The 22,355-nt window shown below is 44.7% G+C and overlaps 1 protein-coding gene across 1 annotated transcript; it reads left to right on the forward strand.

The window, feature by feature from the left end:
* The first annotated feature begins 3,703 nt into the window (after positions 1-3,703).
* On the forward strand, positions 3,704-5,581 carry LOC103652398 (UDP-glucuronate:xylan alpha-glucuronosyltransferase 1). Its single transcript, XM_008677995.2, has one exon. The coding sequence runs from the start codon at positions 3,704-3,706 to the stop codon at positions 5,579-5,581; it is 1,878 nt and encodes a 625-aa protein (XP_008676217.1).
* Positions 5,582-22,355: the final 16,774 nt, after the last annotated feature.

Below are 22,355 nucleotides of genomic sequence, written 5' to 3' on the forward strand. Positions count from 1 at the left end.
GAATTTAAGTTTTAAAGTGATAATTTTTATTCGCCTATTCACCCCCCCTCTAGGCGACATCCAGATCCTGTTCTCGGGCAAAGGGAACTTTCAAAAAGATGAGAGCAAGTGAAAAGGTTTATTGAAAACACTTTAAAAAATGCTAATGCTCTAATATGTTTGGAAAAACTTTTGAGTTAGATCGCTTGGAAGGAGATTTGAAAAAAACCATTAGTGCAGAATTTCAGAGTGTGTCGGATGTGTCCGGTGAGTTATAGAACACGACACTAGATATGAGAGGGATATAGAGGTCTCAACTCTCAAGTGTTCACGAGAGATCCCTTCAATTGTGAGTGTCTCTCAACATTCACTAAGGGTGCTCCCAAAGGTATGGAGTTGTGGGTGTTCACGTGAGACGATGCATGGGAGATAATAAAAACTTTGCTTGCTTCCAAGAACTTCACCCAAACCTTATAAACACCAGCACTTGCAAAAGGAGATCTCAAAACAAGAACACCACAACCAATTATGGTTTGAAGCCTTAAGTAAGTTCTTGATGTAGATATGAATATAGCAAGATACTCGGAACGTAATCTGGATAAAAGAAAGTTCGGAAGAGGGAAAATAAAGAACTTCTCTAAATATTGTAGTAGTGTCACTCTCCTCACAGGTAATGATGTGACCCGACAATATCGCTCCCTGGTATAATGTCGTGGCCCAATAGTGTCGCTCCTACTACATGGCAGTGTCGCTCGAACTTACCTTCACATATTTAGATGAAACTTTGAGGCTGCCTTTATAAGGATGATTTCAAGGTGTTTTAAAAGTATGAACATAGAGAGATCAAACTGAAGAATCAGATCAAAAAATTTAAACCCAAAATGGGATTTTCTCAAAATGGTTCACAAGAATGGAAAACTATGTTCCTGATAAATAAGCCCATACCATCTTATGGCATTGATTTTAGAAGGCTTTCCACATCTCTATCCATGTCAAATGCTCTCACAAACTCATATTCAAGAAATTGATCAAAAACTCAAATCAAAAGAGTTCAAGCAAGGAGTCCAAATCAATAATGAGAGCAGCCTGATTTGCAAACGGGTGATATTAGAAAACCACCATGGTTATGGCCACACTTCTTGAATTCAAAAACATAGATGAAAAATATTTCACTAAAACATATATGGATCTCCCTAACGAAGGATGATAGAAAAACTAAGTGCAAAACCTTAAAACTAGAGATATTATTGGTTGGGACAGTCCTCTTATTTATAGAAAACTTTTTACATTCTCAAACTACACCTAGATATTTAGAGCTAAACCTAGCCGGGTCTTAATGGTCTAACTCCTTGTACGATGATTTGACGACCACACTCCCTTTATAGATTTGCTTCTCCTTGACGCAACTTCCGGCTTCACATGTCTCCTCTGATTCCCGTCGGAACCGCGCTATCTGGTTTTGACGCCAAATACATGAACCCATCAATTGGTGGTTTTGAGGCTTAAACACTAAATTTTCACAGGTAGCGTACTCCATACACACCTCCATGTCTTGGACATGTCTTGCTAGTCCTTCAACCATGCTAGCAACATGATCCTCTCCATCATATCCTTGCACCTATAGGTGTCCCTAGGTGACAACCACCATAGCTAGTCATCCGGCTTCTCTAATCCCTTAGTCAAGTCCTAGCTCTTGTCCTTCACTACTTCCTAACCATCGGCACAAACCCGTATAACTTTCACCTTCACCCTCGACCACTTCCTCCGAGTTCCACACATGCTCACCATAAGCCAAGAGACATATTGCACAAACTCACGCTCTGGTTAGTCCACATGACTCAACCCAAGACGCTACTCTGTTGACAATCACTCATTACAAATCTGAACCACAAGGGTATATATCAACCTTGTGTTCACAAAATCGAGGGCACAAACTAAACATGTGTTTGTAAACATAATTGTCTAACTAAACAACTTTGCTTATACACCAAAATCAAAATTAATTCAACCTATATCTAACTAAAAATTAGGGTTGCAAAATACATCAAACGTAGACAAAATCGGCGTGTATAAATTGAGGAGTGGAGGGATGATACCTTGCTCTCGTTAGAGATACGGATCAAATCCAAGCTTTCAAGATGGAATCAATAGATTGAAGAAGCTTTCAAGGATTTGAGAGAGGGAGAGATGAGAAACAAATAAGGTCTGCCTTAGCCAGGAAACTCATGGTGACGATTAAATTGGACCTCGATGTCGCAGGTCATGACATCGTGGTCAACGCTGAGATATGTGTCATGCACGTCAGCACTAAAATCTGTGGCGCTAACCATGTTGCTCCGACCTATGACACCGAGGTCCTACTACATTATTATCATAGTGATGTTCACAATAATAACGGTATGATAGCTCTAGACGCTAGTGGTGATATGATATCTCAGCGCTATGACCTATGGCACATCATAGGACATAGTACTGATCTCTTGGATACCTAAAAAATAGTTGTCTATCTTTTATACCAATACATATATTACACGGAAAAAAGTGATTACCAAAGACTTGCTTGCACAAGGCAGGTATGGAGAGTGAAATAAACATTTCTCTATCTTTTTCTTATAAATAAATCTATAATAATAAGGCTAAGGTTACGAGTCTTCATATTTTCGTCTTCTTTTTCTCTATAAATAGTATAGTCTACATTGTAAAATACTTCTTCCGTCTTAAAATAGGGTTCTTTCTAGCCCTTTTTTTATCTGTCCACATTCAAATAAATAATAATAAATGTAGATTATATACAAACTATATTCATAAGTTAATTAATGTTAATTAATTAATGCACGTTTAGTCTAAAACCAATTATATTTTGGAATGGAGGGAGTAGTATTTTGTTTGTCACTTATCTTAGAAAGAAAAGGTTGTGAGACGTTTGGAGTGAGCCTGGCCTGAACTTTATAGAACTTTTAATAGCAGAAAGGACTAGTTGCCATTTGCAAACCAAACAGATAGCGTCACATGATAGGACAATGCGACGGAACAATCGATGGAACATAAAATTTGTGGCGCGGTCCTATATATGAACGATCGAACTCCAGTAGACGTGTACGAAGAATTATCCAAAAAAAAACGAGCTTGCTAGTTCTGTTGAGTTAATGGCAGACGATTAATTTCCAAATGGCATCTGGGTGTAAGGTGCCCATCCATCTCTCCATCTATCAGAATCCTCCAGATGGCGTTGCCCTGGCTCCCTGCAGGTGTACGTACAAAGAAAGCTACGAACCATCTGACTTAGCAAACACGATTAATTTCAGTTTCTTGTCTGTTGTCATACAGTATCTATAGGCCTGTTTGATACTCTCCCTAATTCCCTATGTTATATATATTTAGCATGTCAAAGCAAAAGCATACGAATGCACTATACAAAGAGCTACAGCTACTCCAGCTTTAGAAAGGAAACTGATCTGAATTATTTAGCCTGGGGGGTGGGGGACGCTGCTCGCTGCTGCTGGAGCGCATGCAGCTATAAGCTCCGATCAGAAATCGATCTGTAAGTAGTTAAGTACGATGAAATTAAGTATCTCTAATGCATATACTGATTTAATTTGGTTGCGCCTCGTTCCCTGCAACCGTTCTGTCCGTCTCGGTTGTTCTGTTGCCACACTACATTTTGTCTGATGATCATCCTGCTTCTGTCAGTTCAGTGCGTGGGCACCTGAGACTCCGCAGAGACATGACCGGCGGCGCAGGGAAGAAGAGGGGGTTCAGTAAGCTGCTGGTGCTCTTGCTGTTCTTTGTGGGCGCCATCGTCATCGTGGCGCTGCTTGTCCGCGGCAACGGCTGCTGCGTCGTCGTCCAAGTGGCAGTACTGCCACGGATAGTTCCAGTTCCCTCTTGGGACGCCCGTCCTACCACTACAACTCCAATTGGCGAAATCATCATCCCTGCAATAACGTCTACGAGGGGAGCATCGTCGTCAGCTCATGATCGTCAGGAGAACTCAGAGCCAGTAGCAGCCTCAGAGGAAGAGGAGCCCCCTGCAGCTGCCCCGTACGCGGCAGACAGCAGGTGGGACATCCAGTGGGAGAGCATCGCCAGTGTCCTTTCAACGTTCAGCAGTAATGGCACTGGCATCGGCATAGTGGGTCTGCTCAACTTCAACTCGTCGGAGGTTGCGCTATGGACGAGCACGTTGCCTGCCGCCGACGTTCGGGCGGTGCGCCTGGCGCCGGCCGCCGACGCGGTCACCTGGGAAGCCCTCTATCCGAACTGGATCAACGAGGAGAGCAACAGAAGCAGCTGCCCCTCCCTCCCCGACCCCGATGCCTCCCACCATCACAATTACGACCTCGTCGCCGTCAAGCTTCCCTGCCGCCGCCAAAGCTGGTCCAGGGACGTGCGCAGGCTCCACCTTCAGCTCTCCGCCGCCAAGCTCACTCTCCACGGCACCAGCAGTAGGTCTGGCATGGTGTTGATCCTGAGCGAGTCGAGGTGCCTCCCCCTGCCCAACCTCTTCCCCTGCAAGCACCTCCTCGCGCGCCGCGGCCACGCCTGGCTCTACCGCCCCGACGCCACCTACCTCCGCCGCCGCCTCAACCTGCCCGTCGGGGCCTGCCAGCTGGCCGTTCCTTTTCTCCGGCCTTCGCCTAAACCACCAAGTGCAACTGCAACGCCAGGAACAAGCAGGATCGGCAGGCAGGCCTACGCCACCGTGCTGCACTCCGCCGACGCCTACGTCTGCGGCGCCATCGCACTGGCGCAGAGCATCCGGCAGTCAGGGTCCACGCGCGACCTGGTGGCCCTGGTGGACGCGCGCAATGTGGGCGCCGAGCACCGCGCCGCCCTCGCCGCGGCAGGCTGGCACGTCCGCCCGGCGCCGCGCATCCGCAACCCGCACGCGGAGCTCCACGCCTACAACGAGTGGAACTACAGCAAGTTCCGGCTGTGGCAGCTGACCGACTACGAGAAGGTGGTGTTCCTGGATGCCGACCTGCTGGTGCTGCGCAACTTGGACTTCCTGTTCGAGGAGGCGCCCGAGCTGAGCGCGACGGTCAACAGCGGCGCGCGCTTCAACTCGGGGTTGATGGTGCTGGAGCCGTGCAACTGCACCTTCGACCTGCTCATGTCGGGCATCCACGACATCGAATCCTACAACGGCGGCGACCAGGGCTACCTGAACGAGGTTTTCACTTGGTGGCACCGCCTGCCGCGCCACGTCAACTTCCTCAAGTACGTCTGGGCCGAAGGGGACCGCGCGGCACAGGCGCGGATGATTGCCGCGGAGCCAGCGGAGGTGCACGCCGTGCACTACCTGGGCATGAAGCCGTGGCTGTGCTATCGTGACTACGACTGCAACTGGAACGTGGCGGAGCTTCGGCGGTTCGCGAGCGACGAGGCGCACGCGCGGTGGTGGGCGGTGCACGACCGGATAGAGCCCGCGGAACTGAGGGACAGGTTTTGCGCGCTGCCGGCGAGCCACATGGCGGTGCTGGAGCAGCAAAGGAGGCAGGCGGCGACTGTCAACGCGCCAGACGGTCACTGGAACCGCACCATCACCGACCCGCGCCGCCGCATCAAATCAGAAGCACGTAAGAAAAGTTTAATAATATAGTCAATTGTTGGCTATAAGAATCTTTACCACCTATTTTATAGCCAATATGTATAATAGCTTGTTAGCTCTTCGTGATGAACTAGGTGTATATCCATGTTTTGCTACGGAATCAACATATAATAATCTACTAGTTGGGTGCCCGTGCGTTGCCACGGTTTTTTTTATCACATAAGTAGATATTATTCAAATGAAATAGTTGTTCAGACATGTTTCAAACTCAGATTTTCTATAAAGCTTTATGTAGGTATACTCATTTAGCCTCCTTGAAATTTTCAAACTCATCAGTGTTATAGTTGTCATCGGTATTGTTTTAAAGACACATGTCCCCATGCATCGATGGAATAACAAAACATCATGAATGCAACAAATTTGCATACTTGACAGGTGTGATGTTGACTTGTCTTGTTTATGAACCAATGCAACTATATGAACATGAGGTGAAGCATGAAGCCTCGCAAGCATGCAAACATCGGCCAGTAGTTTCCTTACGATGTCTAAAATGGACACCACTGCTTGGTCTGACACCAAGATTCAGATCTCGCCAAATCTTCATGCGCTTGTCCCCCTTAGACTAACCACATTCAGCTCTTGTTAGTTCTTCATGCGATTGTCTGTAACACTATTCAACTTTTGCTAATTCTTCATGTGCTTGTCTTGGTAGTGACCACGACGGTTGAGTCTGTCACATCCCGCAGATCAAGCATTGACTGAGATCTCATGAGAGCTGAGAACAGCTGGGCTGGACGAGTTGCAGACGGAGAAGCAAAAACACCTAGTACAAGCCCTCTGGCCTTAAACAAACAAAAAACACTAATAAGCTAGTTGTAGCAACAAAGCTTGATGAAACTCCAATCCACATGCATCCTTTAGAGTACGTAATAAACCAACTACCATTTATGGCATCATTGCAAGTCAAGGAATCAATCTATACACCACCAGAAGTGTGCAAGCCGAAAAAGAAAGTAAAAGGGATATAACAGTTTGCATTCTTAACACATGTGAAATAGTAATAAATATAACTAATATATCTTCTCAAACCCAACCCATCTACTCGGAATCACATCTTATATCTCACGACTCATTAGGACAGAATTACCTGGCCTAGCAATTCACTTGCATAAAAGCTCATGCACAAGTTTTTATTTTCACCATGAATGAGTCACCAAAAGTCAAAATGACGCATTTGCATAGCACAGTTGTGTTGCATATATGGCAGTTCCTGATCCATTGTGCCCATCTAAAAGCTATCAATCTATAAAGCACAATGGCAACCATTAGCTGGCTATCAGGAAAAAATAATCAGTCATCACAGGTATACCATCATCAATCTACCACCAAAACAAAACATTACAGGGTATGTGGTCGACAGCCTACAGTTATCTAAGAACCTAGTTACGTGCAACAAAATTGTAAAGTTCCCTATAGGTGCCATCCCAAATGAATCAAAATACCACCATCAAATGGAAAAGCTTTATCGTTTCCTTCATCGTTGCCTCTCTTTCTGCAGTTGCCTCTCTTTTTGTAGAAGATTGTAAGCAGGATGAATGACGTCCTGCACCATGAGATAGAAAAGCTGAATAGTCAGATAACAAAGATAAGATGTCAGCTTGATGTGTCCTACATCAAGAGATAGAAAAGCAAATTTTCAGATAAACCTAGGCAATTGTCTTCTCTATACCTTTTACCACACATAATTCTGAAATAATAATGAACACATAATTCAAAGTTGTTCTTTATAGAGAAATATCTTTTATCGGTGACCACTTAATCTTCACTGGACACTATAAACATCTGATTGTATCCACTTCAATCAAATCACGCTATGTAAATGGAGCATCAAGGGCCATTCATGGTGGGTAGTGGCCTATTGGTCCCTAAACACCACCTTTTACCTCTACAGACTAATAGACACATTGAATCCTACCAAATTCATTTGCCATAAGCAGAAGTGCACACAAAGGTAATAAATGCTTAAGATATTACATCTAAAATATCAATTTGTTCACATTTATCATAGCTGAACATTTAAGCTAGCTTCTAATGTATCGAGCAACCAAGGTGGCACTAACCGGTGGGGTGTCCAGCATATCATGTACTCGGTCAGTCCATTTTGGTATCACAAATAAACGATGGCATATGGTAACACAAATAAAGATGCATCAAAATACTAATCATGCTTAACCAGGTACTAGGTGAGTGCCCGTGCGTTGCAACGGAATATATAATACCACAATAACTTATATACAAATGTGCATTATACTGTTATGAAAAAAATGTTTCGTAATCCATCTGTGATCCTAGCTATACATAAATTTCGTTATTCTAATCTAGCTATTTCACCACTATATTACAATCATTTATATATGAATACTTTTATATACGACCACATGCACATGTTTGATTTGTATCATGATCCATTGCCACCCCACTGAATCACCTGATGACGGATGTCTTGAGCAATTGAACTGCTAGGTAGACATGAGCTGGGAGAATCTAAAGATTTGAATACCAAATGAAGTTAGTCACAAAGTAATCAAAGTGAGCAACAATAACAATGCTAGCGACAATAACAATCCATAAATCCATAACAGATCGCTACATTAAAGGGCAATCTCCTCTGTTTAAGACTACCAATTAGTCCACAACTCGACCTACTTGAACAAGAACTTCATAAAGAACCCTCTCAAGTGTGGCGGGCAGTGTCGATGGCCTAGCACCTTTTGGTCTCCACGCTCAGTGAGGGTGCGAGAGTATGCCATCTGCCCATCCACGGCCACTGGTAGCAAAATAAAGTTACTGGTGCTAATTATAAGCAAGATGTTTCTTTAAACTCAGAGAGTGCATTGTTATAAGCCTTGCCCTTGAGCTGTCGAACACCAGTTCTTGACAGTCAGCCAAATAGGGAAAGGGGGCAAGCAGACGAGAACATCAAGCACATCTTGACCTCCTGTGTGTTTGCTCGTGAAGTATGGGCTTTGATTTTTAATAGATTGGGGCTCGTCCCTTTGGCCCCACAACATACTGTTCTCGTTATTCTAACTGATGGTAAGCCCTGCACGGTCTACTTTGATTATACCAGTCCTGGACAATCAACTGAAATCACCAAGTCCTCTATTGCTCCCTGGCAGGGTAAGCCCTGCACATTTATATCTTCTGTGTGTTTCTCGCGGTGGTTCTGTTCAATGAGCACCTATTTAATCAAATTTGCATTCACAAATACAAGTGAATGGTGACTACAGATAACGCTAACAGCAGATAGCCTAAGAAATATTTTCAATGTGCAAAGGATGCTGTCACACCATTGTCGGAGTCAGAGGCCATCGATCTAGTTAAGGATGTGTTTGCATCTGCAGCTGAGAGAGACATATACACTGTAAGCTGCATTTGCTCATTGCCAAAATATTGCGCCTGTTTCTCTTTTATATATATCTACTCTGATGATCCACAAACATGCAAAATATTTTTTCAATATTGTAGTCAAAGTACAGGCTATTTTTTCTTCCTGGGGCAGTGAGAGGATATGGGAACAATTGATCATGCAAATCCAAGCAAGTCATAAAACATGGACTGGACTGGATAAAATGGTACCTATGCAACATAGTGAAGGAGTGGGAAATCCAATAGAAAGCTTTTCTTTGATTTTTCCTTTGATCTCGCAAAAAAGTAATAGTACTCGAACAAAGGAAATGACAAGCAGATCATTATTTCCTGAAGATGTATAACAGGAGTGCAACTTTGTCAGCCTTCTTGATCATAATACTTCATAAAAGTTCACGACTACAAAAAGGTGAAGTTATGACCCGAGAACCTCAAATATGTGATCAGCAATATTTTCATGGATCAAAGTTTGAAGTAGGGTGCAAGTATTTACATCAGATGATAGGAAATGAAATATCAAATCTAATGTCCATGTCTGAACTTCTAGATTAGTAGATACAACCTATGAAAATAAGAGGTTGAACCATAACAATTAATACTGACCAGGGGCAAATGCTAAATCTAAAAACAACACCTTGAACTTATAATAAAAAATCGAAGGCTCCAGATTTCGTACCTAATGAGGTTCTTAGACATGATCCTAGGCGCCTTGATGGCGACCCCGACGAGGCTGCTCCCTGCGATGAAGATACCCATGTAGATAGAGAGCAGAATAAAATCATATTGATAGGCTATAGATGTAACAAGTTAGTGCATCATGACTGATAATCATATCAAGTAGACCTTTTTCTATATAGATTATATTTCTTGAGCAAAAATCATGAATTATACTATGTTTTTAAGGTAGCCATGATTTGCACACCATGTAAAGGCTGATAGTGACAACATCAACAACAACATGTGTTCACACCTCATTTAGCCAGAAATCCTCATTGGTCTTGTAGTAATCAGATTGACAGTCTAGCTATGTGCGAACTCATGGGCCACAACCAAAGCACATGCAACATCCCATTTGATGACCATGGAAGTTACCGAATTTGCAAAAATCATAAAGTAAAATTATAAAAGAATGCCACAATTCACAGAACAGCTTACAGTAACAGAGCAAGAAAGAAGATTAACTAATCAGTAATAACCATAACCAAATTTGCAAATTACCTCATATAGGTTATTTTATTAAGTAAATTTCAATTTCTCCAAATTGAATGTATCCAAAAGACACGTAATAGTAAACTAAACCAGCATAGTTGAAGAGTAGTGACTGAAAGCATATGTAACTCAAGCTCAAAAGTTATATTTGAAGCAGGCTATGTTATAAAATTTGCCTATATGTAAGCTGGGTCATGGATGGGTGTTAGGTGAAGTTGCCTTCCACTCTATTCAGTTCAAAGAATTCTGGTAATAAGGCCATGGATTTAGTATCGCAACAAGTAGTGAGATCCAAAGAATTCTGGTAATAAGGACTACAGATCCTATTTGGAAAGGTAGTGAGATCCAAATCCCATGGATTTAGTATCGCAGCAAGTATTCTGGTAATAAGGCCAAATGAAACTGTTTAAGGTCATCTTCACTTTTCGAGTAGTTGAAGCCTAGTAACCAATAATTGAAGATAAGTGAGAATTCATCAAGTGAAAAGCTATTGTGCATAAAACATGGATTCCCTTCACACAGAAAGGCCCCAGGAGTTTACCTTTTAGATAGCAGAAATATTTGTCTTGTGGGCTCATGCGTTCAGTTTCAGCTTGGACATATGTCTATGCTCAATGATGTCATTTATAATGTTGGGTTCCAATGAGGATACCTTATTGAGAGTACCTATAAACAACACAGATTCCACAAAACAGGCAACCTCATTCTACAATCATGTGTCATAATTGTAACAAATCAAGAATAAAAGAATGCAACAGACTTCCAAGCATCTATGCAGAATGTTGCCTCTACTCTGCAATGTAACTTGTGGATAGACTTCCAAAATTAATTAGATAGTACATGTAGAAGTTGAATGCCTGAACCCAATCCATTCACTGTTCTTATTAGGTAGGCATACTATTTTTATCAGATAAAAACTCTCAGTTACAAGGCTAGAAGCAAAAAAACGAACATTTAAAAATATCACCAATTAGGGGTTCTGTTGTTACCTCCAGTAAACAAAATGAACAAACTACTGATAGTGTGGCACCTCTCCTTTTGCACAGGGAACTCATTTGTTCATAAATGATGTAAAGCAATTTGAGACATCTCACCACCGGTGTGTAGCGATTTAGGTTGTAACTTGTAAGGACTACAGATCTATTTGGAAAGGTAGTGAGATCCAAATCCCATGGATTTAGTATAAAGTTTTGAACTAAATACTAAAATTTTCTAGAACATGCCTTCCCTTCAAACATGCCATTAATTACTATGTTAATTGTCAAGTGAGTAACAACACGGTAAACAGTGATTATGAATCAAGCTAGTAGATATATAGGGTGAACCAAGAACCGTCAAGTATGAGCATGTTTCCAGGGACAACCAAATATTATCAAATCCTTGTACAATAAAAACATACAAATCAGAAGCATAATTAAAATAAGAAAGTTCTAACTATTGTGGTCATCTTGCGCAATATAGGCGACATCCACCAAGCCCGGCCGACCAGCTTAGTTGGTTAGGGGACGAAGGTAATCAAGATTATAGGAGTTCATTTTTAAGTTTGTTAGAAGTGCACCAAAGTATATGGGGGCACTTACCTTGCCGAAAACAAGCATCGAGAATAAATCTCACAAGTAGGTGAGTTTCCCTTAGGCGGTGGTGACCGGCGATCCTGCCATAACTGCTGGTGACAACACCGCACCACTTCCTCGCTTCCCCTGTGTTCCCATTCTCAATCCCAATCGCTCCTCCGATCTCCCCAATGTTCTCCTCGTCGCCCATGCTGCATCAATAACATAGATAAAGTACAACTACATCAATGCATCAATATTTGCCACATTCAGGCGTTGACAACCAAAAATGAATTCATGTACACATTCTCTTCCACATTAGCATCGATAACACTCACCACTGAGTAACGCAAACCAATAGTTGATCCGAGCGCCTCAAACTGGTATGTCGTCCCTAAACAAAGTAATTGACTAACAAATTAAACTGACCTCGTTGGCGAGAGCATGTAAGCGAAAAGGCCTGCTCACCCTCGCGGTTGCTGAGCAGCTCTTGTAGAATGGGCAACACGAACGCGCCCGTTCTCCCGAACCCCGTCTTTGCCAGCACGATCAAGTCCTTCTCTGCGAAAACCAGGGCGACCAACGAATTAAGAGTCGGCAGCTATACATTCTTGAATGCATCAGAGTTTCACCCAAAAAAATATTTAACTATATCACTCAACATGAGTAGGGGAAAAAGCTTTTTATATGACTATAAAAGGTATAAAATAAATCCGAGTTATTTTTATGGGTAAAATAAATGAATAGAACACAAAGTTCCAACATTAGAAGGTTTGATGGTAGAAGTTGAAAATGTCCACGAAAAAACCATTAATGAAAAAGGAGCAAAGTGAGACTAAATAAAAAGAACATGAAAGATTGCAGCGAGGATAGTCGGTTCAGATACATATCAAGTTGTACACAAAAAATAGCACTGAAACTAAATTACAGATGTCACATCATTTTTATTCCCTATATATATTGTGGCTATGCAAGTAATCCAACAAGGACATTCCCAAAAACAGAATTAATGGGAAGGGCATATTGCAATGGTACACTATGCCAGCATGAAATGCAATTCCTTTCTAGAGCAGCAGTGTACACACAAAAATTTCTGTATTCTCTCAAATGGTAAGCTGCCAAAGTCATCACTTGTAGCACTGGTATAGACTGAAACCTTGGAGGTCAAATATTTCACATTTATTCTCTTAAACATTGATGACAGTGCCATGCTGATTACCAGAAAAATTCCTGCCAATGGTTATATAAGCTTTCTTTTTGCCATGGGTCAAAACCAACAGCCCCGAGCCCCCGACAAAGAAACTACAATAAGCAGATTTGGTTGAGAATTCTCCTGTAGTGGATGGTGATCAAATGTGTCAGTAGGTCGTGTATTCCTGGGTGAAGGTCAATTTCTGCTATAATATCCCATAGATCGATGGAGGTATTCCATCAGACTGTAGCTGACAGCCCCCTGATGTACCATACCCCAAGCATTACTGTCCAATGCATCCTGCACCATTCTTCTTTTGATTGCTCTCTTTGCCACATGTGTGAACGATAGATTTTCCCTGAAACCATTTATCACACCAAAAAAGTTTTTGGCTGTCATCACCTAACACAGAATAAGCTGAAATGCAGAACATGGACATAGAATTAGAGTGAACCTGTAAATCTAGAGCAGCCCATGGCTGATCAGGTTGGATCTTTTTTAACCATAGTCACCTCATTCTTAGAGCCCAACCCAAAATTTCCAGGTCCAAAATTCCTAAACCACCAAGATCAAGTGGCCTTTGGACCCGACCCCAGTGTTTCATTCAACTAAATTTGGCAACTGATCCGTGAATACAGACTACTTCAGAGTTCAGAGTAACCTGTATAAAGTATGATGCATATGTGTGCTTTGAACCTTGTAGATAGTATTCCTTATGTTTCCATCCTGTTCAACTCAGTACCATACTAAGTTAGTAGTATGTGACAAGACTTGATTGGATAATTTGCTACCTATACTGCTGTGATTTATTGATTTACCATTTTTTCTGTAATTGTCCAACATTGGTAGAATAGATATCATAGTTTCATGCACGTTTCATGGGCACTTTTGTTATCTATGTCAGTAGTGTCATCACAAATCTTCCTGAGCTCTTTCCTCGCTGCTTTGTTAACCTTGTCATTCAAAGCTCGGAATGACTGACCCCCAATTGGGATACCTAATATCTTGTGCACCACTTGAGGAGTGATAGGCAAAATATTCCTAGAAAATTCTATCCTCAGGGGGTCTTCTTTGTATTCTTCATTAAAAACGTCCCTAAGGCTCTATCGTCAAGCTTATCATTTTGTAAATGTAAAAACTGACCAAACCCAATCTTACACAATCTCCTCTTGAAACTATCAGACAAGACACCTATTAATCTGAATATAACAGCTGGTGAGCACCTCATAGTTGAATAAAACCCCCTTTTTAATCTAGAAAACAAACTAAAAATGACTAACTATTAAAAAAAGATGTAGTGACTCGGCATTGATAACTGAACTCATAACAAGGAATGACCGGCACAAAAATAAACTGTAATAACTGAATACAATGAATTAGTAAATAAAAAATGAGAGAGCATACATCAGTTGTAAATCTCACTATTTTCCCTTCACCTGTAGTGGAGTTGGAAAATCACTGTCATCATCAGAAATTGGAACAACTGCTTTGCCTTTTGATTTGATTTTTGAAATTACTCTGCTGACAGGAACCTTCCTAACAACATATCTAGTCTTCATTTGTATATCGGATGGCTTATCACTGCCAACCGTAGCCTAAAAACGTAAAAAAAATTAGAATAACTGACTACAAAAATTGTAATGTACAATATGTTATTAGAATGGTTGACTACACCTATTTTTGTCAAAAATACTCAACACACTTACAATGATTGACAACGACTAAGCATAGTTTACAATGACTAACTGCACAATTACAATGACTTAGCACACCAAAAAACATTCACAAATAACATTTATGAAGTCAAAAAACAAACTGATCATAAAAAAGTTCATGGTAAAAACCCTACACACAACAATGACTAACACACTAAAAAACAAATGTCTGAGTACAAAAAGGCATAAAAACACATACAAAAACCTGCAAAAAATATGTAGTACTGCTATTCCAATTAGTTGTCACAATCTGCACACATTTCAACTGGAACCGAAGCACCAGAATGATTCCATTGAATAAAAAAAACTTGCTAGGGTTCAAATTCTGAGACAGAACTGAAGCACTCACTGAATGCTCCCACCTCCTCGCTTGGATAGGGTGCTGGAGATGGCCAACAAGAACAACCATTAGGCACATTCTCACTGTAGGCTCAGCAAGCCACACTGCAAGACGAAGCAGTGAGAGGCAATTACTGGACACACCTGAATAAGATCCAGCTCGGTGTACTCACGCAGCGCGATCTCGCGGACCTTGTCCGGATCCTTGGAGAGGCAGCTTGGCCTCCCACACGAAGTCCGCGTCCGCGGCGCCGCGGAACGCGAGGTTGAGCCGCGCGAACCGGCATATGTTCGGCGCGCCGAGGCGGAGCAGCACCTCCACGGTGCACAGCTCCGGGAGGTCACCCAGCCCGGCGCCACGCACCACCTTGCCGCCAGGCTCCGCGCCCGCGCCCATGCCGATCTCGGTGGAGGGCGAATGGGGAATCTGTGGATCTCAGCGGAGGGCGAAGAAAACCTTGGAGAGCAGGGAAGCGGACGCAATTCGCGGATGGAGAAAATTGATCTGTTATTATTGTAGAGTGCACATGTAAGAGATAACTCAACATTTTGAAGACGTCAAACTATAAAAAGCAGGCACATCTATTAGCCTGTTGGTACTCACAAAAAAAGTTAATCGTGAGATGCTAGAAATTTTGACATTCATAGAATAAATAAAGTCTAAATAAATGTGCCTTACTAACCATGGGATACATAAGAACGTAGAATAGAATTGCAAGTGATCGAACTTGAGGATTCTAACCTTCCATTCTCGAGTGGAATAACATCAGCATGCTGACGCGACATAGACTGATGGTCCAACATGAAGTCAGAAGCAAGAATCCGCCTCCCGAATAGATTCCTCATTTTTTGTAGATTGATCCTATCAAAGACCTCCCCATCTTTCACCACATCAAGATAGTAGACCCCTGAGCGTGGCTCAATCGCCTAGTCTGGAGGTTGCCACGTCGACTGCCCTCCACCGACCTGTGTCCCAACATGCCCGGGAGCATCACCATCTTGCCCAGCCACCCTTGAGCTAGTGCCTTTGCGGACTTTGGAGATTCTAACCTGGCAAAAAATTAGAATTTTGTGGCAGCGTCAATAGAGACAGTGCTTTAGTTGTTCCTGCAGCTGCAGGTGCCTTCTTGGTGCCTGTCTTGGACTTCACTGAGAAGGGCTCCAAGGCTTGTGCCTTCTCGAAGCGGTCAAGGCCCCCACAATACATCTTCCTACACCTCTAATCCACCAGCTCTTTGATTCTCGTCTTTACCACTCCAAATCTAGTCGCTTATGCACTTGTGTACTTTAATACTGCAGACAAACAAAGGATATTGTCCTTACTGTTGATCAAATAAAATAAATTAGAAACAGAAACAGAAAGGATTTGCAACCAAAATTAGGTGATGTTTGTATAATGGGATATGAGGGGCTAGACATAGGGATGGAAAGCTCACTCGTTGCTTGGTTCATAGGGAAGAAGGGGGAAAGGGAAATTTGGACCTCTTGTCCCACCAATTCTATCCTGTCAGGAGGGTGGATCATGCTGAGGTCTGAACTAAGGTACCTAACACAAAAAGATCAATATCTGAAACTTGAAAGGACCATAGGATGGCAATACACACTCTGTTCCTGCCAAATCATTTGTGGAACTATTAGCTATTGAGACAATGCAAACAGACCTGACTACTGATAAAGTCACTATTATGCACCCCAACATTATTTGTTTGTAATTGGCCTAAGAAAACATGTACCTAAATTATCTTCATTAATGCATAACCTCGAATTAATGTTTAATAGTTTAGAAATCCCAAAGTTATTAACGTGCCAAAATAGGTGAAATGCATGTAAGTGTAAAGGTATGTAATCCCATCCAACACAAGCATCAGAACTTAGCCCTCAATCCCTCATGATGTAGACGACCAAACATGGAGCCGCTTCAGTAAGATGCTCCTCATGCTAACATTAATAGGAACAGCTGAAACCCCATTCCAGCCTCTGCACACGAACGAACCAACGATAGCAAGGGGAGCAAATAACATGGCAGACAGTAAGACAAGCAAGGAGCGAGAGAATGCCGTTGTACGTACTGCAAAGTGGCCAAGGTTGACGAGCGTCCATGCCAATGTTGGGGGCGCACCCAAAGACGAAGAGGGCGAGGATCTAGCAAAAGAAGATGATGTAGGCGGTCCCGACCTCGGGGTACATGAACTACTTAGTGTTCCTGTTTAGATCCGGGGGGCGGCACCACCTGCACATACAACTTTGCCATCGACACAGGGTGGGAGGGGGGCTCCGCCATGATGGCCGGGGAAGCGAGCGCCGTGGCGAGCATCGCGGACGCAGGGCAGAGAGGGAGATGGATGGCGGCGGTTGCGCGGGGGCGGGCGGGGGCACGACCTTGCCTCTTGTGGACGCGTCCCTTCCAGGGCGACGAGCAACACGGACGCCAGGCAGGGAGGTGGGGCGGCGAACACGGTCGGTGGATGTTGCGTGGGGAGGGGTGGATTTGGTGAAGCCGGGCGGATCGGAGACTGCGGGGGAGGAAGAGGATCGGACGAGGGTAACAGGGGTGGGGGCACCGGGGCAGGGGCCATCCCTCGCATCTCCAACCTCAGGGGCGGGGATCGGGCGGTGGGATCGGACGACTGGCGGCGGTGGGGGGATCGAGCGGCTGGTGATCGAACGGTTGAAATTGCAGAACAATGGAATGGATGGTTGAGGTTGCAGGATGGCAGAACGGCAGAACGGCAGGAGGCAGACTACTATTACACTCTTAATAGGTAGTATAGATTTTGTTATATAATAAAAATATAGTCCAAGTATTGAATGATCATCAAAGAGAGATAAACATATAACAACCAGTGAAGACTTCTCAGATACAAACCCAACCAGTGAACATCGAAGTATGGCTGAAGATGATGTAAATGCAGTAGTTATGCCTGAGAATTTGAAACCAGGCAATGGTTGTGTGACTGATAATTTTCATATTGTTGGTGGACATGGCGAATGAAGACTTATGGTTGTGTGACTGATAATTTTCATTAGTTAATTATTACTTGCGAGGTGCAAACCCATTTCTGCTCTCAGCCTACCAGATCACTAAGAACTGTCTATCTAAAATTCTAAATTGTAGCCTCCTTTTGTGTGTAGCCGCCTTTTGTACAGTATTGGCTTTGCCATTGCCTGAGGATGACACAATTATGGTGGTTCTATCTCACAATAGATCCATGTTGCAGTCCAGTGCATCTTCTAACATTCTAATTTAATTGTGTTACAACATTCTAATTTAATCAAGACTCTATAGCGTTTGAAATAGTTCAGGATGAGACTGATCGGCCATTACAAAAACATGAACACCATCAGACAACTCAACCTAGCTACACCTAGGCTCTTTCTTCACACACTCCCTGCTCATGCTCTCACTGGTTGTCTAGGTCTCATGCCAGTCATTCTCTGATGCATGCACACTTGACAGAGCAACCCAGCTGCAGTGGTTCCCAGGGTCAAGCTTGAGCAAACAGGACGCTGTGAACTGACTTTAGCCAGGCATTCTCGTGTACTCGAGATGAGTTGAGTAGCACACTCCAGGCAGCAATGCTCGAGTCAAATCACATGTTCTCAATGAACTGAAGAGCTTCTTCTAGGTAACCTCACCTGCATAGGAGATCTGTCATGCATTCGTAGTGCTTAGGTCACATCTTAACTGAGCTCGAACCATTAGACATTGAACTGAAGTAGTGACAGGCTTCTCTGACGAGCCTGCCATGGCTACAAGCTGACAGAACCACAAGAGATATGCTATACCATCTTGTTCTATCCCCATGTGTGTCATCCTATCGTACAAGCTGACTTCCTATAAGTCGAGACCATTGTGGTTCAAAGAACAACATCGTTTGATGACACTGTTTCGAAGACGAGCTCGACCGAATAGACACAGCCACACTTGTTGTACATGTCCACTAAGGAGTTCCTGATAACGACATCTGCTTCGAACCCACTACCAGCAACTTGTGCGTGCGCCTGCATCCCCTGCTTCAGTAGTGAAAGCTCCCCCACACTCATCCACAACTAAGGAGTTCTTGACATCGATATGCATATCACAATGTTGGGTTGGCTTCATTTTGACTGTCGCCTGACATACATATATTTAGCAACACAAAAAATGTGTCCTCCTGTATGTCAGCATCATTATCTTTAGGCGACTGCTGCTCGACGGCATCAGACATGCCGACAGCGGTGGCCACATTAGCTGGTGGCTGTCGCTCCCCACGCTCATATGTGGATATGCTATTATTTTTCTAGGTATGATTTATCCATTGTTCATGTAGTAATTGCCTTAGTAATTACTGCAAAGTAGCAATGGGAAAAGCTTACGAAGGGGTAGCTAGTGTTTTTTCATATTCTTTTAATAACCAAGTCATGCCTCCCCTTGTCGGATCCTATATAGGTTGACTTCTAAAGCTTTTCCCATACTATCATGTATAGAATGTTATATTCAGTGTGTGTCTGCCAATAGAAAAATCCGTCCAGAATTCCTTGATTTGCTATGGGTTCTAGAAAACAAAGTACCTTTGTAGCAAGGAGTCCTACCAAGCGAGTCTACTCCTCGTTCTTTCTCCTGGACAGCTTCATGAAGCTGGTATTTGTCAAGAACCTGCACAAGAACATAAAGTAACCACTTTAAGTGATTGCTTTAAAGTTTGAGCTGTTAAAGTGATACAATGGGGCCAGAAACAACATAAATAGTTGTGACGAGCAGCACCCGTGGCTTGATGTCGTTGAGGAAGGGCGGCGTCTCCAGGTGGCGGCGGTGCCAGGCAGCGCGCTGCTCGTCCCAGTCGAAGATCTTGGGGCCCAGCATGTAGGGAGGGTCCCTGAGCGACCTCGGCGGCGGGTCGGGGTCGTCGTCGCGGCGGGCGGAGGAGGACGAGGACGATGTGGTGGTGGTGGAGGCCCTGGACCTGGCGTTGTGGTGCTCGGCCAGCGTCCGGTGCGGGTGGGACATCCCACGAATTACGGTCAGGGAACACATCTCAGTGAACACATCCCACGAATGGTGCCTTCTCTCCCCCCTCTCTCTCCTGATAGGGTAGCCAGCGGATTAGAGTGTAGTGGCGCCACCATGCTCCTCCTCTGCCTCATGCTTGCTGGTGGTCAGGTGCCCTCGGCGTCAGTCTAGATCTCGTGCGGGCGCGGGCCGCCACACGGGGAGAAGAATGGGACGCCGGCAGACGGGGGAGGAGGGTGGGAAGGGGACGACGGGCCACCACGCGGGGTGAGAGAAGAGGTGTGTGAGTCGGTTAGGGTTTACCACGAGAGGGGGAGCGCTCATCCGCACAACAGTGAAGGAGCTCCTCCCCGTCTCCGCTGCAGGCCACGCCCAGTCTGCCACCGCCCGGATCCTTCACCAACCGGTCGATCTGCATATCTCCTTGCTTGATCTATGGATCCGCCACGAGATTCAGAAGAGGCGGGATGGGATTTCCGGTGGGGGTGGGCAGCGGAGGCTAGCATGAGGGGGCAGGGGCTGCAAGGGAGGGGGAGGGGACGCGCGGGCAGGGGGGCGGAGGGGCTGAGCGTGGGGAGGCGGGGGTGACGCGGCGGCGGACGCGGGCTGGGGCAGAGCATCGCGACAACGAAGGAAGGGGAGATGCGGGACGGGGCGAGGATCGCGGGAGCGGGGGCACGGCCGCATGGTGGACGCCCTCCTTAGAGACTTATGGAGTAGTAGAGATTACTACTCTATAAGGACCGAGTGTGGGCGTCCACACTGACTTCACCACGCCCCCGCCTCTGTGACTGCCGTGCTCCCCGCCCCTACGCCGGTCCGTGATCGCCGCGCTCCCACCCCCAGATGTGCACACTACCCCCACCCCACCTCCCATTCCGCTGCCAGGATCATGCAGCTCTGCGCCGCCACGCCCGAGCGGACCCCATGGTTCGTGCCCACTCCGGAATGGGGCGCTGGCGCCGCCGCGTTCCCGCAGACGCCCAAGCGGAGCCCGAGGTTCGCGGCGACGCCCGACTGGGGCACTGGGTTCATGATGCCGCCGGACGCTACGGCTGTGCCGAGGACGCCAGAGAGGTGGCCCGCGCTGCCCCGCACTCCGGAGTATGCGCCTGCGCCGAGGCGAGAGCAGGCGAGGTGGGGCGGCGAATCCAAGGCAGAAGCGCCTGCACTTTATGAATCCGGAGCTGAATCGCTCCGTCCAGCCTTTCTCCCCACTGTTGCTTTTGCACTCTGCTTTTCACTTGCCTTGCGTGGATCTGCTCAACGTGCGAACCACCGCCTCGCCGAGAAGGAAATCGTCGTCGTCCTCTCCTCTGCCTCCGTGGTCCTCGTCGACAGTAGTGTTGCCGTTGTCGACTAGCTCACCACCCTCGTCTCTCGCCTCCACTACCTCAAGCACAAGGTAATCCCCCTCCTCCCCTCCAAAATCTCACACCCGCTTCCTCCTCTTCCCTGAGCGATGTGTTGGGTTTTTTATGCCTTCCAGATGGAGGAGGGAGGACGGGCAGAGGAACTGTCGGTGCAATGGTGTGCATTTCCAAATGCAGGAGGTATTGCATTTATTTCAAGAAATGGTAACTCCACGCTACAGACATGATGAACATTTAAGAAAGAAAACATCATTTCTCATAATAAAAAATATCTTCAGTAGCAATGTTTGTTTAGTATTTTTGCTTGTCGTGAGTCTAACTGGGTAGCTTGCTAGGTGATCCATTTTGAATTACATCCTTTGTGTTCTTGTCAGGCACTCCTTTCTATTGGTCTACTACAGCACGAATGTGCTATTGACAATAACCCATTCTAAAAAGAACTTGTGGAGCTATGCGCTTGCTTTTGGACTTACCAGACCCGGTTGCTCCACTGTTATTTTGGGGAGGTTAGATTTTCCATTCATCAAGCTACAGATTTTGAGAGGCTTTGAAACATCAATATGATCCATCTAAACAACTTTTCTTTTTCGTACAAGGAAACACTTGAGAAAATCTTAATGGTGAAATATACAGATACTTAGTCTGAGATTCTTCAATGTTTGATTTTTTTTAGATTTTCAATTATACTAAATGATGATTCAAGGTTGGTATTTTGGATCAACTTATACAACGCGCACGTACGTGATTTTGAAAACTTTAGTTCTTATTAGGGTAGATGAATGTGTGGGAATATTTCTCCTGAGAATATTGCAATCACTACCGGAATCAATAGCTTCGCCGAGTGCCGGAAGCACTCGGCGAAGCCTTAAAAACACTCGGCAAAGGCTTTGCCGAGTGTAACACTCGGCAAAGGAGGCTCGGCAAACAGTGCATCGGCAAAGACTTCTTTGCCGAGTACTTTTTCTCGGGCACTCGGCAAAGATCTTTGCCGAGTGTCAGGGAGCACTCGGCAAAGAAAAGCGAAC

The sequence above is a fragment of the Zea mays genome, chromosome 3 (assembly GCF_902167145.1).
Source record: "Zea mays cultivar B73 chromosome 3, Zm-B73-REFERENCE-NAM-5.0, whole genome shotgun sequence".
Taxonomy (NCBI): Eukaryota; Viridiplantae; Streptophyta; class Magnoliopsida; order Poales; family Poaceae; genus Zea; species Zea mays.